Source organism: Dasypus novemcinctus, chromosome 10, assembly GCF_030445035.2.
Source record: "Dasypus novemcinctus isolate mDasNov1 chromosome 10, mDasNov1.1.hap2, whole genome shotgun sequence".
In the NCBI taxonomy this organism is placed as follows: domain Eukaryota; kingdom Metazoa; phylum Chordata; class Mammalia; order Cingulata; family Dasypodidae; genus Dasypus; species Dasypus novemcinctus.
The window spans coordinates 73,162,445-73,180,808 of NC_080682.1; the positions used below are offsets into that span (position 1 = coordinate 73,162,445).

General features: G+C 43.6%; 1 protein-coding gene across 1 annotated transcript in view; it reads right to left on the minus strand.

The window, feature by feature from the left end:
* Window positions 1-2,421: 2,421 nt before the first annotated feature.
* The window catches only part of SLC6A5 (solute carrier family 6 member 5), a 57,206-nt gene continuing 41,263 nt past the window's right edge, over window positions 2,422-18,364 (minus strand). Inside the window, exons 13-15 of the mRNA XM_004459814.4 lie at window positions 13,462-13,562; window positions 9,391-9,558; window positions 2,422-7,140 (exon numbers count right to left, since the gene is read on the minus strand). Of these exons, the coding sequence (XP_004459871.3) occupies window positions 6,985-7,140; window positions 9,391-9,558; window positions 13,462-13,562 (425 nt within the window). The 3' untranslated portion in view covers window positions 2,422-6,984. The remainder of the gene's footprint in view (window positions 7,141-9,390; window positions 9,559-13,461; window positions 13,563-18,364) is intronic.

Consider the following 18,364-nt stretch of genomic DNA (forward strand, 5'->3'; position numbering starts at 1 on the left):
ATACTATACCTTCCAGGTGAGTCCATCATTCTCTCTGAAAATGGTCTGTCTTAGGCCCAGGCCATCACTTACTTGATTTTATCTACCTGGAAAGTCCAACCCACTACCCTCCTCATAACCAAAACCCTCCCCTTGTACCAAGGACCCTGTCTCATAAAGTCCTGCCCATCACTGAACCAGAAAGAATTTCTTCTTCTGCAGCTTGCAAAATGGTCTTGTCCTCATGGCAATGTGTGTACATGTCTTAAATCCCCACTCTTTCTGAGTGGCCTGGAGGGAGAAATCTATCTTACTCATGTTTTTCCTGCCCATTCTAACACTGAGTTATGTTCCTTGTATAGAGTCAATACTCAGTATTTGATTGTTTAATTCAAAAATTCATTTATTGAATATCTACCACGCGCCACAAACTATTAGGTCCTAGGAACATATAAATAATTAAGACGCTGAGATTAGTGTGGAAATAAGTCAATGAATGATGAAAAATGTGATTCTGTTTCAATGTTGACCTACACTGTATTCCAGTCATTATTTTCTCTAAATCCTACAAGTGTCTGAAAAAGTTCCCTGTATTAAACTAAAAGGCAAGAAAGGAGTGGCTTAAACTGCACATCGCCTATTCTGCACAGTAGTACGTTGCAGAGAACTAAATCCACTTTTGTAAATTTGAACCATTTTAAAGGCTCAAGAGGAGTTTTCTATTGTAAAGACCCCCATGCCGAATCTTTTAGTCAGCGCCTACTCATCCTACATGCATCTGCTCTGTAAATCCAGGGCCCACAAAACAGATTGTTGTAGAGGGGTCCATGGATAGACACATTGGAATAAAAATGACTTTGGAGGTCCCATGCCACCATGAGGTCCTGAATCTCTGGTTCCAGGAGTGATATCTGGAGGAAAAGGGGGAAGGAAGCGTGGATATAGGCAGAAAATAATCAAAGGGAGCGGGAGTAAGCTGGAAAAGACAATAGCAGGAACATGCAGGGGGAAGAACAGTTGCAGAACAAGTGATGGCAAGAAGATAAAGATCAGATGGAGGAGGCTAGTTGTCAGAGGAGATGCCACATTAGCTCCTTCTAGACAGATCCTTGTACCACCTCTTTCTCACAAGGCAGTGCAGATTGGTCCTGCTACGGGTGTATGAACTGTAAGCTTCCCATGTTTTTGTCCTTGTCCGCATTTGGAGAAACACTATTTAAAAGGGTTCTAAAAACACAACAGAGCATTAGCAAGTGAAATTCCATGGAACCTGGGATTTGCTTTAAAATATTCCAAAATATCAAATCTCCAGGGCAGGGAGAGGGATCAATGAAGCAAGCTCAGACATGAGCTGATAACTGTGGAAGCTGAGTGATGTCTACAGTCCAGTTCACTGAGTAGGGGGTTCTATTCTCTCTACTTTTATGTATGCTTGAGAATTTTCCAAGCATAAAAAGCCAAAAAAAATACAACTGAGCAAAGGAATCTCAGAAAGGAGATCAAGGGTGATGAACTAGCACCAAGCTCTGATCCCTGGGAGGGTCATCTGCCCCCTCCCAGAGCATCATTGCTGGGAAGATACTGGACTTAGTTTAGTAATTGCTGCACTGTGCACCTACTGAAGTGCAGTTTTATGGCCAGTGCCAATTGTGGGCACAAATCTCATTACCATAGATCCTTCCCAGGCTGAAGCTTGACCACAGGAGGGATGTGTGCCTTTGACACATAGATTTCAGCACCAGCTTGTACGAAGATTCCTTTTCCCAGTTGAGGTAGTCGGGGTCATCCTTACAGCCTTCCAGCACTGAAGCTGAAGATGGAGTGTGCTATGTGAGTTGAACAGGATGGAGTCAAGTTTCCGGGATGAAATGACAAGACAGGAGAGACTAGTCTACTCATAACACAGGAGTTCAGGGCCCCATCTTTTGACAAGGAACTTGGGGTCTCCACCCATTTAAAAGGAGAGGAATGGCATGTATGTATGTATGTATACGGGTAGTATTTCTAATAGGCTCTGAGTTCCTCGAGATCTGGGGCTGTTTGATTCCGTTTTTTGCTTAGGTTCTAGCTGCATAAATGTTTGCTGAATTGAAATAAAGTTAAATACCTAATTGGCAAAATGATCATTTATACACACCCAAGGATTTAACTTGCCCAGTTCCTCTGTTCAGATCCAATCTCTCTCTTCCTCTCCCTCTCCTCTCCAAGGGGTAATTAATAATTCAGGAAACAATAGTGCATTCTGATGGTTAAGAATATAACAACGTAATTGATACTTGCTTCTGCAGCAGTACAGTATCTCAGTTTCCAAGGAGGGCAGTTTTCTATTGCTGTTCCGGGTTTCTAACAATAAAATGGCTCGATCCTGTGGATACCTGAAAGCTGCTTGTTAAGAAAGAAAATGGTGGGCAATGGGTTTGTAACAGAAACGATACCTTAACATCATGTTTTAAACACGGACATTTATTTAGGCTTTTGTGAACTCATACATTATTAGGATAAATTCTAATTTATATGTGTATATAATACGCAAATATATAATACAATAAATTGCATTTGTATACATAAATACAAAATTTGAGGTAGGGCCTCAAGATAATGACTTCTTAAATGAATAATGCACTGTATATAATACGTACTCTATAAGATATATATATGATGCATCATTTGTAACATAATATATTTTCTTCACATACAATTAATGAAAAAATATAAGGACCTGGTTAGGAAACATATCTTTATTCATAGGCAACAGTATCCACATAAGATGCCTGCATATATGACATTAGCCAAGTATGCAACTTAAGAATTAGCCTATCTCATGATAGGTCCATAATAAAGTGCAAAAAAAGACAAAAAAAAAAAAAAAGGCAGACCAAACAGCTCCTAGACAATCACTAAATATCATCCTAACAATAAAATACACCTATAAAGGCAAATGGTTTCCTGAAAATATATTTAATCCATGGCAGGCAAATCAAACCACGGCTTGCTTTTAAGAGGTTTATGATAACTATCCAACGTGCAAAGCACTTTCTCTTTGGCTGCAGGCTGCTGCTCAGAGGCGACCGGAGAAGAGGCCACACATTTCAAAAATACTTGACCTTTCTGAACAATTTAAATATACCTGGGAAAGATAGGAGGCTTCCACAGCACAAGCCCTAGGGTCACTTTGCAGGGAAATTAGTATCAACACTAAATCACCAGCCGGGAAGTTTCCTGGATGATGCCCAGTGTGAGACAGGAAATGTTCTTTCGTTGGTCTTGGCCTTTTGTCTGCACAGCGTGCCCTTACTCGGGTCATCTGCCTCCAAGAAGCGTGCTGCCAACCCAAATCCAGGGGCAAAAGCAGCAGTATGGTCTTGCCATCACACATACATTGAGCGACAGTTATTACTCAAGTCTCTGGGAAGACAAAAATGGCCCATGGCCAAGGGAACACAAAGGAAGAAAAATCTTAATTTGGGCCAAGGGAATGCCAGGGTGACGAGTGAAGGTGAGACAGGAAGCACTGAGGCACAGGTACATAACAGAGCAAGAAATTCAAGGAAAGCTCAACTCCAGTGAAACTTTAGCATAGTGACAGCCCAAGTCTCATCCATTCAAAGGGCATGGCGTTAAAGTCTTATTTTTAAAGTGCTACTATTCCTCACTGAATGACAACTAGATTACATTTCTTACATCTTAAAAACACATTGGAAATCTCAAGGAAGTTGAGGTCAGCAAGATTGTACAATGACCACAGATTTCATGCAATAAACAAATAAAAAGAAAAAGGAAACAAACAAAAAGACCAGAATTTGAAACATTTGTTCACTACAAACACAGCCCTAAAGAAATTAAAAGTTAGTAATTAGCAAGACAAACATTTGCATAAGAAGCCACAACACCAATGGTTAAGAAATATACATTTTTTTTCTCCTTTAAGGATATTACAGGGTTACTGCTTTTCACATATGGCTTTTCTCTGAATAGGTTTCTGGAATTTGTTCATATTATTGAAATAAACTCACAAGTGGGAAATTCCCCACCATTCTGCACAATGAACCAGTAAAAGTCTAGCCTCAGCAAGTTGGTTTTCTCTTTCATTTGAAGGGAAACTCTCAGGTGGCAGTTATGACAATGCTGTTCATTTTATTTTTATTCATTCATTTTTCTTCACTTGTCTCTGTGCATTTATTTTAATAGCATGGAAACACCCATCCATCCAGTCTTGTGCATCTCAGCTATTAGCATCCTCAGCTAAGTCCACAGGAGGGGCAGCATGGGTAGAAATGACTAGAAACAGTTCAGACACTGAACACATCCCTGCCAGGAAAAACCTGAAAGTTGCACATGGCTATAGAAATGGAGAAACTAAATTAACAAGGTAACTAATAGTTTCCCCAAAAATTCAGAACTTTTCACCCGAGCATGACCGTTTAAACAACTTGTAAATAAAACACAGAAACTGTAAGGAAAAGTACAAATAAAATAAGCCAGCTGCTCAGTGAGCAGTTACTGGGTCTTAACTGGACAAATTCTAATTAACACAACTGTAACTGCCCCCAACTGTAAAACACACTAGATAGTGAGGAGGTTTCCATTCCCACAATTAAGTTAGCTTTCAGTTTGTACAAAACAAACCTGGCAGCACCCATGGGTTATTTTCCCTTCTTTTAATCACAACCACAATAATTAGCAGAAACTGGGTTGGTGTCCAGCACCCGACTCAAATTTTAGCCATGAAGCAAGGTATGAACACCAAAAATTATTCATCCTGACACAAACATATCCATCTGACAAGAGAATGCTCATTGATTCGAGTTCTTTTCTTCAACCTTCAAATTGGAAAGGCTGCAGATAATGTCCAGGCCTAAGTTATCCTCCCAGCCTTTCTCATCCTACAAGGTATCAATTGGAGAGGCTGATTTTTGGGACCACAATGTGACACCTGCTACAGTAACGGGGGCTTCTCATAATACGGGTTTCTTGGGGAAACCAGTGTTGATGGCAGTCAGGTCACTACAGGAAATGCTGGGACAGATGAGCCCACAACTCAGTTTTCTAAAGCTAATTCTCTGGGGAAAGCTCAGGGTTCAATCTCAGAAAATTCCAGCTTTGGGAGAGACAAGGAGAAAATAAGAACAAGGAAGAGGAAGAAAAAACATATATGTCCACAAAAGACATGAGAATCTAAAGTTCAAAACCCATATTTGCTTCCTTTTCTAAAACTTCACAGGCTATTCTTGAAAGCTGGAAGTTCACATCACTGTTGGCAAATGGCAACAATATTTGCCATAGAAAAGGGAGAACTCAGTAAAGAGATGATGAGACTTTTTTTTAACCAATGAAGTCATTTTTTAAAATGGTATAATAAGGTCTATTGTTGTGTTTCATTGCTGTTGAACAGGATAAAAATGTCATGTCAGGTTTAAACTGAAAACTTTGCCTGAGACCCTGTAATAGGAAGACAAACAAGCAAGAAAATTATTGATATGGTCTCCTCTAAAGGAAATAATTTTAGGTTTAAATATTATTACTGTAAGGAAAAAAAATCCAGACTACACTATTCTAAACTCACCATCTCTACAGTGATTCATAAGTTATTTATAAGGACAGAAAACACCACTATGAGCACATACTACTTGAACACATATCACATTTTTAAAATTTCATATATGCATGTTCAGGATACAGGAAGATAATAAAGGTTACAGCTTCATCAATCTCTGCAGATATGTGATTTGCTCTCATTAGAATGCAGTCACAATGAGTGCTGTGAGTAGGGGACTCTTAAAATTGAATTGGCTAAAAGTATTCTTAAAAGCTAGAGTCTTAATTGGTTCACTCACTACTTACCTAAGCTGCATTTATCAGTAATTCTGTAAATACAGTGACCTAAAATATACTACCGGTGCAGTGAAATTATGGTTGCTTTCTATTAAACTCTCCATTTGTTTGATTTCTCTATGACCACAGTTGGCATTTACTGTGAATGAAAAAGTTAAGAGTAAAAAGTGAAAAGTTATCTTTTAAGAGTTGGTGTCCTGTCTACATAAGATATAGGCAGAACCAGGGTAAGTCTTGTTTTCCAGAGATTGAAAGACAAGGTATCTATAGCTTATAGAAAGACATTTATAAGAGAAGAAACTCAGGAGCATGACATTGAACCATGATGCTAAATGTCATACAGAAACCAGAATGGAGCTCTACCAGGAATGTACAAAATTAGGCACAAATTATATGATGGCTTCCGTGCAGAGGCAGGAAAATGACCAAAAGAACTCATAAGCACGGTCATTCTCACACAGACACAATGACAACTGAGCGAAGAGAAGCGACTTTTCACTTAGACCTGCAGTGTGCAAGGTGAAGCGCCTGCATCCTTGGTATTTGTCTCAAACACTTGAGACAATTGGTCCAAATGAAGGAAACAGGTCTCCAAGTGTGAATGGAAATGTGGACTTAGCCACCTCAGTAGTATCTGAATCTATCAGCCTCGTCTTATCCAAAACATTTTCTGACCACTGCTGACCACTGCCCTGTCCTGAACGCTCTGTTTCTGAACAAAATCACTGCACTGTTCAGCTTAGCTCTACAATGCTGACGAGTCCAAATTCACAGTCTTGTGACCCATAATTCTGCCATTCTCTACATGCCCTACTGGCACCACCCAAGGACAAACACAGAGAACCACACTACGCATACGTATTTGTGACCTCCCTGGGAAGATCTCACCCAGGTGATATGCCCAAAGCCAGGTATAGTGCAAGCTCTGGGAACCAACCCTACCAGAAACAGATGCCATGGATGCGGCCAAAGAGCGCGTCAAGTGGTCTGTCTAGCTCCTCACTACAACATGCGGTACTACGTCCTATTTTTCTATGTAACCTCTCTCATGCATGGATGTGAACCCAGATGTAAGAAGAGAGAAAAAGAAAAATGGGAAGAAAGCTGAGGAAAAGGTTCCAGGGAGGCAAAAGGAAAAACAGGGTCATGTCTGGATCATCCTATGCCATCAGACTAGCACTGGGTACCCAGTTCCAAATCCTTCACTGGCAGTTTGAGTCCCAGGGAAGAGGTTCCCAAGGGGTCAATCATGTTCTTGTAACGCTCCCCACGGTGTTGAGCTAAGAATGGGCCCCAATCAGGTTGCGGTGAGCACACCAACTTCAGTCTCTGCAAAGAAGCCAAAGACACAGAGTCACAGAAGTAATGCATCTTCCTCCCCCAGGCGCCACCCACCCATCCCCAAACTGCTGATAGCTATATCTGCCAGAGCCCCTGGTTGAGCCAAGAGCTCTCCCCCGAGAGAGGCAGTTAGGAGATCAGCCCCATTAACTAACTAGGCCAGGGACATTAAGGAGGAGACTTAGTTTGGTTCACTTGAAATTATTTACATCACCCTGCAAGCAATATTACAATATACTATTGCTCAGTGTTTGCCTTGCACAAGATTAGTAGAGGATAAAGAGCCCAGATTTTAATTTTACTGTTTGGTTTTTTTTGCCTCCAAAAGAAAAGAATCAGGGAGCTTCCCCCTCCACTGCCAAACACAGTCTACAAAGGACATATGCTCAATTGCTTCTGTTCTGTAGTCTCAGCAGTGGGTTGCTACATCAAAATAATTGGATTTTGTTTAGCATATTTCCCAGAAGTTCATAAATGCCCCCCCCAAAAAAAATACCCAAAGATACATTGCTAAAAGTGAGCAAAGATTTTAATTATCTGTTGACAAAAATATATGGTTCTGACTTGGTTCAACAGTGTGGATTCTTGCAGGCAAGCTAAAAATAATAGGAATGTCTCTAATCTGTCAACTGAACTTTTTATAGAAAACATAATTTGATGGGAACATTTTCTTGAAAAAGGAAAGAAAATGTATTTCTGACTACATAAGAGGGAATAATTATCTGTTTATTACCTATTAAAGCAAAGCTGGTTCTTATAGCTGTTAGTTTAATCTCCCGTTAATCATCAGTTTGCAACCTTTGTGTCCCAAATCAACCATAATAAATTTATATAACAGACTCAACAGTTTAGAGAATTTCAGCCTAAGATAAAGTAGCAGAGGCTAATCCAGCTTCTGTTCAAAGGGAAAGAGATTTCTGGGTCAGTTGGTAGGAGGTTCATCTGGGGGTGACTGTATCACCCCCAGGATCAAGGGGGCCCCAGTAATTCACCTCACTGTCTTAGTAAGAAGATTCCTCTACTTCTCTTTCTCCACCTCTGTCCTCCATCTTTAGTCCCCATGAAAAAAGGCCACCACCCCTTCATGTGGACCTCTGTATTAAGTATTACTCGAGTACCTTATTCCCAAGTTTCTTTTCCTCTCCTGAGCCTCAGTAAGATTCTCTAGAAGTCTCTTTCTTTTCTTCATCTGCCTGGCCAAGAGCAGGACATGTAGAGGTGTTCTTCTCTGCCCTCTGCAGGCAAGTGTTCTTTATATTGATCTAGTCCAGTACATTCAAGCTTGATGTGCATCAGAATCACCAGGGAGGGGGTGGGGGGGGTTGTTAAACCACAACTGTCAGAGACCCTCTTCCCAGAGTTCTGGTTCAGTGGATCCAGGAAAGGAACCAAAAATATGCATTTTCAACACGCTCCCAGGTGATGCTGATGTTACTGGTCCCTGGACCAAATTCTAAGCAGCACTGGTCTAGTCAAAAAATGCCAGACTCCTGGATCTCCAAGACTGAGCCTGGGCTGATGGATTCCTAACACATGGAAGCAAGTTATTTCTCCTGAGTTTCAAAAGCCTGACCCTCCTTTACCGGTGGCTCAACAAGCAGGAATACCCTTCCCATCCATTGTCTAATATGGGTGGGGACTTTTGGCATTAGAAATTGGAAATGGGTCCAGCAAGGGATTTGTTGACAAAGAAAGATGTCGCCCCGTACCAGCCATTCCCTGGCTCTCTCACTGCATTCTACAGGGATGGTGACATTCTAATCAGCTTAGACCCCTCAGCTATCACAACAGGAAGAGGTAATTATTTTAAATTTAGCTGTGACCCCAGAAAGAAATAGCTGCTTGGGAAAGAGGAGGCTCAGACAAAGAGGACCACCAGAAAAGAGGAAATCTGATGTGTAGTTAAAAATCAAATACAGGATTTAAATTGCGGATGAGGGGAGAGGAGGAGGAAGCTCCAGGGAAAGAGGAGACACTCAGATCATTTATTCCCCAGAGCTGTCACTACACTGAGGAATAGCATAATAACAGCCCGGCCTGAGGATTGGTGGATCCTTCCATTAGAGGAATAATATATAATAAAAATGGGTTTAATAGAAACGGTGGCAACTGTAACCAGTTAATCACTGAGTCTCCCCCTTGAGCAGGGTTACTGAATCTCTTGTTTTTCAATGCACGGAGCTTTGGGGGGCTCTCCCTTAGGAGGAGATGGCAGGGGAAAGAAGCTGATAGAATTACCTCAATAAATCTGCCAGGGGCCAGATGCATTTTTATCACAAACATAATTGGGATCCAGATAACAGAACAGGCGAGCATTAGCCACCCGAGCACCATGGACCAGTTGGGGTAGCGGTAAGAGCCGTAGGTCATTGGTTCCCACTGGTAAAAGCTGAAGCAAAGGATAAACTGAGAAGAAAAGAGAAACACGTGGGTTAGGGCAGTGTTGTAAATTAGTCATTTATCCAACAGGCATGAACTGAGCCCCCAGCTGCTTTCGTATCCATTATCTCATTTTATACTCCTAACAAACCTGAAAGGGAGGGATTATTAGTTCGTGTTCCAAATGATGAAACTTAAACGCAGGGAGGTGAAGATCACACGTGCTTGGTCAGATGCTGACCCTGTATTTGCCTCTCCTAGGAAGTGAACAATGCGGTCACATAGAGAGAGTCATGGGCTGAGCAGACACATTTAAAGGATATACACCGAGGTGACTGACGGGAAGAGGCAGGAAGGAAGGATGGTGGCAGGTTTGTCTGTACGTTCCACAATGGGTAATCAAGATTTTGTTATAAGAAGGAAACCCATTAAGCATATACGTTTTTCATTTTTAATAATAAATGCAATCAACTTTCTTCCTCCTTGAATGGAGAACGGCCCACATCCGGGAGCTGCCTCTGAAGCTGGCTGAGTAAGACTCAGAGTGCTCCCCAAGCAGTGACTAAGGCGGAAGCTTGGTCTTAAAATAAGCCACGGTGCAGAGATAGCGGATGTACAGTCCCTTCTGAACTGACTCAAGGTGAACGGGCATCATCAGGGCCCAGCAGGCTCATCTCAGTTCTGCCACTAATTAGCTGAGGACTTTTATGTCTCAGCTTCTCTACTGTAAAAATGGATGTACGTCACGTGGTATATGCAGCACAGGAGTTTTCTGGGAACAAACAGGCTGGTATTTACTCAAGAGTAGCCCCTCGATTTTAAGGCAAGTCACGATTTATTTCCTGCCCATTATCTCCTCTCACTGCACACTTCAGCTGGCCGCAGCAGAGAGAAGCCCTCCAAAGACCTGGTTAGAGCAACCGAGGAGACCAAGGGACAAGGTATGCTGAAAACAGCATCTAAAAAGACAGAAGAGGGGTTCTAACTGCTCGAGGCATGCCTCTGGGGCTACTTCCCTGAACAACGTGTGTGGCTCCTGGCATTCATCCTGCCTAGGGCAGCATTGGCCTAGAACAATTTGCCTATTAAATCCCTTCCCACCACCCACCTCTCTCGTCCTAGCCGAAGCAGTAAAATAACTGTTTAAAAATGATTGGAGGGAATTATGTCAGGAAAGATAATATAAGGAAGTATTTTGGCAAAGCATGAAGCACTGTACCAATGTAAGTCATCTAATTATTACTGCAAAGCCCAGGCTGCTGGGCTAAGTGGTTATTTCAATGCACCAATAATTCAATATATCGACTGTAAGCAACATGAGTCTGAAGACCACGCTGGAAAACAAATGCTCCTCTGGAAAGAGATATCGACTCTAGGCCCCTTTTTAAACGTTTGCCCCTAGAGTTATAAGCTTTATTAACCAGTCTATTGGCAGTATGGCCTAATGTAATTATAGTAAGTTGCTCCATTTCATTTAGTATATAAATAGCAATGCATCTGCTTATGTTTGTGCATAACTCAGCAACGTGATCTGACTATGTATATGGTAATTGCATGGAGAATATTTATAGCTTCATAAATCCACACAGTCACATATAAAAATGATCAATTTTATTTCAGGGGCATCAAAGTAGTTTAAGTCATAATGTTAGCCTATTCCAGCATACCACAAATATCCATTTTACAGAGGGCAAATGGCAAAAGAAAAGTGTTAGGCTTGGTCTTTCGGCTCTCGTTTCCAGTTGTACAAATATCACATCAAAATAATCTTTATAAATGTGTTCTTCGCCATAAATTTCCCTCAACCAAGCAGCTTTGATAAAACTCTGCTCCTTGGATGGACCTGGCCATGAGAGGCATTAATTTAGCCACTGAGTCATATCCACCTTGGCCTTTTACTGATAGCAGTCAAGAAGGGCCTGGAGAGAGACTTGGTGGTTGATGATCACAATGGAATTGACCATTGCTAATGGGCCCTAGGTCCCAAACAACACAGAAGGGGAATCTGGTTCAGGATATTTCCTGTGACCCTTCACAGGTTTCTGGTATGAATTTCATAATCTAAACTAGGTAAAGCACAGCATAATCGGGTAAATTTTCAAAAAACACAGTAAGCCCTTAGAATTCCTCTCCCCTGATACTGTACTCTTAAAAAAGATTAGGACAATTTGAATCCAAAACTATCCAAGAGCCACTTGGGGATGAAAGCACATGGTTTCTAAAAATGTATCAGAGCATGGGTTCAAAGCCTTGACAGCCTGGATTTGATTCTCGGCTCTGTTACCTGCAAGCTTTGTGGCCTTGGGTCAGTTCCTTAACCACTCTGAGCCTCAGTGCTCTCATCTGTAAAATGGGGTAAGAACCTATCTAACCTACCAGGCACGGTGGTCATAAGCTCCAGAGACAATGTTCATCAAGCGTCTGATGCATAATAGACATCAGCAAATACAGTGCTGCTGACTATTATTTGATATGTTTCTGCAGAATGTAATAAAATTCTCTGAAGCTTAAACTTTTTTAGGATTGGAGGAAAAGGAAGGTAGAATCTAGAACAGATGCTAGTTTTTATTTCAGCCAAGAATATGTGTAGTAGCAATTTGGGAAAATGGCGAAGCTCAGCAGAGACGGGGGACCAGAGCGGGAGGTCTGTCGCCAGAAGGTGCTTGGCCCATGTTTTCTTCCCATCGATTAGGTAAATCCGAGTTACTCATATGCACATTCAGTTCTGAATCCAAGAGACTGAAAACCTATTTTAGTGTTTTTCAGCTCGCGTGCCCCAAAGTGGGTAGGACTTTTCATACAAATTATGGTCTCTAAAATGCAGGCGTCATACCAATGTTGCCCATGTCAGTGTAGAAGCAGATAAACACGGAATGATTTTTCCATCTAAGCTTCTAGCTTTTCAGAAATTGAAGTGTTTTGATTAACGTTCACTTCTGTGACAGTGAAAGAAAGGAAAAAATATTTTTCTTTACGTTACTTTCAGCCTGCCCTGTCCCTTTAGAGAAAGTAGAGCGTGCCTTGTAGTAAAATGAGGGTCGTAAGCTGGTTTCTAGTGCCACCTACTGGGCCTATCAGGTACTACAGTCAACATTCTGCAGCTTTGCTGAAATGGCATCACAAGCCAGTGAGGAGGGGGAGAGATGAGATTTTCAGCAACTACTCTGGTTGGAGAGTGGAATGGGGCAAAGCTAGCAACCTACCACACAGGTGACAGGATATGAATCTAAGTGCCGATTTACTGACGCATGCAGGGCTCTGACCTTTCCTAAATGAATGTCTGATGGTCTCAAAATATCATCATCACACCTGAGAATGACAAAACAGTCTTCAAAAGTAATAAAATTAACAATAAAAAGTAATTAGTGCCATGTTAGTCGTAAAGCGGCTGAGTTGAGCAATGGCTAAGAGCTCAAGCTCTGGAGCCAGAATGCTTGGGTTTGAATTCAGGCTGTGCTAATCAATAGGTGTGCAATGCTGGGCAAGTTTCATAACCTCTGGGCTTCAGTTTCCTCATCTGTAAAATGGAAATAATTACAATGCCAACCTCACAGAGCTGCTGTGAGGGAGAATTAAGGCAATACATATAAATCGCTCTGAACAGAGCCTGGAACATGGTTAGCACATGGTAAGGGTTAGCTGTGATTGTCTCAGGTATCGGGACCTGAGGCAACCCTGACCTAACGGGCTATGCCTGTGGGGGCGCTCCAGACCCCTGGGCATGAATCCCAACCTGCCCCTGAGACATTAAGCACCTTTAGGCAAATTGCTTCACCTTTCTGTGTCTAGGTTTCCTTTTCTGAAAAACAAGTATAAAACCCATCTCAATCAACTTCCCAGGCTCATACAAAAGCACACACTTTGCTCAAACATAAAGCACCCCATACACACGCAAGGGATTATCTGCATGATAAAGCAAGTAATTCTTACAGTTAAAATGGTTGGGGTTACAAATGCCCAGCAGACTTTCCAGAAAATGTTTGGCTGGAATCCAATCATCATCTCTATATCTTCACAGAATCTTTGCAAGCCTGCAAATAGACAAATAGAGACAGAACGTGAGGTGCAGTGGCAGGAGGTGAGCTAGGGATGAGGGGTGAGTGCCCTCACTCAGGCACCAGTGTCTAGGGATGGTCCCAGCCTGGAATCAACATGACCCCTATTATGCAGGGAACCATCAAACAAATGACTCACTGCTGGGAAGATTAGGGCAAATTGAACACATTAAATCGATTAATTAAATACTCTCTGCAGTGAGGTTCCAAAATGTCATTCCACAATGACATCTAAAAAGTTCAGTTCCAGCCCAGCCCGGGCATCTTAGCACTGCCACAGTCTGGCATAGTCACATGTACTGCCGTTTCCTGGGTGGCCCCACATGCTTAGATCCAACTCTGGCAAAATGAAGTAAGACTGTGGCAATAAGCAGAGCATATTATGAAAGTCTTGGGATTTAGCGCAAGAGTCATGTACATTGGTTTCTGCCCTCCACTCTCCCAAGAACACTGTTCAAGTGAGTCAATTTATCTTCATTCTACGTAGGATGATACTCCACATAAATCCCAGTGGCCATTGTCTACTTCATTGGAACTCAAAGGATTGCTGTCTTCTTGATCACCAATCAACTTAACTAAAGTAAAAAGCAGAGGAAATACTTATTCTAATGGCCATACATAAACCATCATCCCCCCGCACTCTTGACTGAGGAAGGTTTTTAACCCTCTCCTTGAAAAGAAAAGCTATTAAGGGAATTTTTAGAAATGGGCGGTTTTGTTGCCTTCTTTCCCAAGTTTGCCAGAAGCAGGGCTTCCTCAGAACCGTGGGATCGCAGAAGGCAGGGCTCTGACCGGTGGCCGAGCAGTCTCCGCTTGAATGTTCACTGTTTCTCCATCCTCTGGGTCATTTATGTGAAAAGTGGGTACACTATAGGTCTTCAGAGAAAGGCCCACCCGCCTCCTCCCACCAGGAACAGGAGCCTGCACACCCCTGGGCCGACTTTACAGACTTTGGTCGCTTGCCGCTTCGTTCTCTGACCCTCTTGGCCTCCTTGGGTTTGGGGGCCATTTGCCCTTAGCCTTACGAGGAACGGGTGACTTTAGTTCCTCTTCCAGCCCTCACCTTGCCACCTCCTACCCCTGCCGTCACCTCCGTAAGTTCCATCCCCTCTCGCTGAGCCGTGCCCCACCCCTGCTGCCTCAGTCCAGGCTTATCCTTCCTGGGCCCTGTCTCCTAAAGGCCAGATATCTGCTACACGGAAGTGAGAAAGGAAAGATGTTTGACGAGGAGGCAAGCTCCTGCTGAGGAAGAAGGGGGACATTGCGATCTTCTTTCCAGAGAGCAAAGGAAAGGTGCTGACCACGTTCTCTGTCTTCACCTGAAGGCTGGTGACACGGAGGTGAGCATCATCAAGCTTTTGACTCAGGATACGTGGTCTTTCTTGTACATAGGCTGTGCTTCAACTTTAAAATTTGCCCCCCGAAAACCCACTCCAGCTACCACCCCCAAAATAATGGACTCTGAGACGTCCCAGGACCCTCAGTTTCTGCTCCATGCGAAGCCCAGACCCAGAACTTCAACCAGCCCTCATGACTGTTCATCTCCACGTCCCCCTGACAACAGCCATCGCGTATGACAGCCAAGCCTCAGGTTTGCCATGGTGCAGCCTGTGTGGGGGACAGCGTCGGGGACAACTTCTCTCAGCTCACTCCAAACGTTCCCAAGATTACAGGTGAGCTTCCTGCTCAACTTTAAGGTAAATCTGATGGTGGTCAACAACAAATGTGGTACAGGAAAGAACACTGGACCAGGAGTTGGGATCCAAGAATTGTAGCCCAGTTCTGCCTCTCACTTGCTGTGTGACCTTAGGCAAGGCACTCATCATCTCTGAGCCTTTGCTGTTCATTGGGAGAATTGGACCAGATGACTTGCAGGTCAGCCTATGATACAGAGGTTCCGGGTTGCTTCCTTGTATCTGTAGGCAGAAAGTGCATGCTTCCAGCCGTTGATTTGATGATCTTTGGGGTTTTTGTTTGTTTGTTTGTTTCCCTTAGTATTACCAAACACTGTCAAATGAGTGAGCTCAAATGAGGTCCTCTCTGCTTCAGTGAGGCCAGAGAACCAAAGAAAAACAAGGAAAGCTGAGGCCTGCAAAAATACACAGTGAAAGCCGTACTCAAAATAAAAATAGAAAGGAAGTGATGATTCAAGAAATTTGTTATCTTACTCAATCCCCTTATGCCAGAATATTCCTGTCCATAAAACCAAGCCCAAGAGATGGCAGTATGTGGCTTTATGGGGAAACTGGGGAAATTGAACCGATGGAGTCAATAGGATTCAAGGTTAGACCTGAGTAGACCTGAGGAAGACATATAGATACTCTCCTATTAAGTGGGAAGTGGGGCATAAAAGTACTCAAGCTTCCCTGGAGGGCACAAAGAGCTGGACCCAGGGCTGTAGGAAGGGATGGATGTTGGATGTGTAGTCTTCAGGAAGAGGCAGCTTGATGCTAAAGGGGGCAGTCCCAGGACTAAGAGTGAGAAGGCATGGGTGCTAGGGGCAGCTCTAACCCTGGCAGATCATCGCCCTCCCTGAGCTTCACAACTGGAGGGCTTCTGGTTCACACAGCTGTGGGTCCTGGAATTGCTCTACCTGTTCTGCTAACTTGCAGAATGGCCCTGCAGATGCAGGTCAGGGGCAGCAGCTGGGAGGGGCAACCAGCTCGCTCCTGCCCTGTGCATGCTCTTAAGTCAGGCTCCCCAGTCCCTACACCACTTGCCCTGCTCCAGCTCCCATCCAGCCTCAGCCCCTACTGTGCCCTGGCTCACACCTGAACTTCCAACCTGAGTCCCTAACTGAGTTATTGTCATCTTAGACCTTTGTCTCTATGGCTTCCTCTTCCTGCTCTGTCCTTTTCACTGGCCCCCTGGCCTTCAAGGTCTAACTCATGATAAAGAAATTGTTCATGGAGCCATCAGCATATGCCTGGAGACTTGTCTCCTGCATGACCTTGAGGCTGGCAGCAAGCAGACAGGCCCCAGAAGGACCCAAGCGACTGCTTCTCAAAAACTAGTCAGAGTTTTCAGCCAGCACTTAGAGACCAGCCTGGTGGCAAACTTGTGACACGTATTCTAGACTCAACAAATGGATTTGGGGCTCAGAAATCAGCCGGCAATGAGCTCCATACAGCAAATCAATCCAGAACTGCAAAGCCAAGGACTTTGCTTCAATTGATCAATGGCTTTCTCCTGGGCAACTTCACGGCTTTTTTCTTTATAAACTGTAACCTTGGCCTTGATCTGGTTCAGGGCCTGTAATCTTGGTAACTGCCCAGGGCTCCAGTCTTAGAAGGTTTTTTGTTTTTTGGTTTTTTTTTTTTAAGATTTATTTATTCCCCACATACACACACACACACCACCACCCCACCCCCACCCCACTCCCCGCCCCATTATCTACTCTCTGTATCCATTCACTGTGTGTTCTTCTGTGACCACTTCGATCCTTATCAGCGGCACCGGGAATCTGTGTTTCTTTTTGTTGCGTCATCTTGCTGTGTCAGCTCTCCGTGTGTACGGTGCCATTCTTGGGCAGGCTGCACTTTCTTTCTCCCTGGGCAGCTCTCCTTACGGGGCACACTCCTTGCGCATGGGGCTCCCCTACATGGGGAACACCCCTGCGTGGCATGGCACTCCTTGCACACATCAGCACTGCACATGGGCCAGCTCCATACAGGTCATGGAGGCCCGGGGTTTGAACTGCGGACCTCCCATGTGGTAGGCAGATGCCCTATCTGTTGGGCCAAGTCCACTTCCCCTTAGAAGGTTTTAATGCTCTAGAAATTATTAATAATCTTTTCATACGGGATCCCACATTTTCACTTTTCCCCAGGTCCCACGAATTATGTAGCCAGTCCTGTGTGTACCTATGTACAAGCAAGTCCCCACTGCTATAAACTTTAAGTCCCTGAGCTATTCTTCCACAGGGGATCTGCAGGCCCCATCCCTCAGAGCCATTGGCTCAGGTTCCCCCCACCTGGGTTGGCAGTAAACTCAGCTGAACACTCACTAAGTCGGAGTCTTCTTTTTTTCTTTTACATTATTTTATCTCTCAGATACCACCTTCTCAGGTGTCCCCAACTTCTCTGGTCCTCTTTTATCTCTGAGCACCAAAAGTGCTCACCCGTCAGGGCCGCACTGGCTTTCTTCTCAGTGTTTTGAGTGACTTTGCTCTTTCTGAGTAGCTAATGAGGAAACTACCCGTCTCTTCTCCCCTTTCCTAGGAGTACTCAGGGCACACACCAAGCACTTAATAAAAACGTCTCCACTATGTGAGTTACTAGTGGACTGAAGTCCTCGTATTCCTTCTGTTTACTGAGTCCCAGCCAGTGGACATGGGTGGCCGGAGGGTCCCTGCACCCGGAAAGGGGAGGTGCAGAGGACAACTCAGCCATGGGCAAAAGGGAAAACAGAGTGTAGGAAAGAGAACCATGGAGGAAAAATTGGACTTTGTAGAGTTTGGGGGGATCTTTGGTGGATTTTTAAAAAATTGGTTAGTTTATTTTGTACTGAAAACCTTGGTGAGTTCAGCCAACAGAGTAGGCCAGAACTAAAACCAGATATATTACATCTCATAAAAGCTACTGTCCAATATGGATCTAACATCTGTCACAAGGTACGGAGGGGGACAGCCTGGGCTAGGGGCGAGTAAAACAACTGACTGACAGTTGACCACGTGGGGATCTGGGGGAAATGCACTGTGTGGGGCCCAGCAGTCTGCAGGTAGAAAGTCTTTGTGGAGTCTAAGGAGTCATTGGCTCCCAGTAAAATGCAAAGTGACT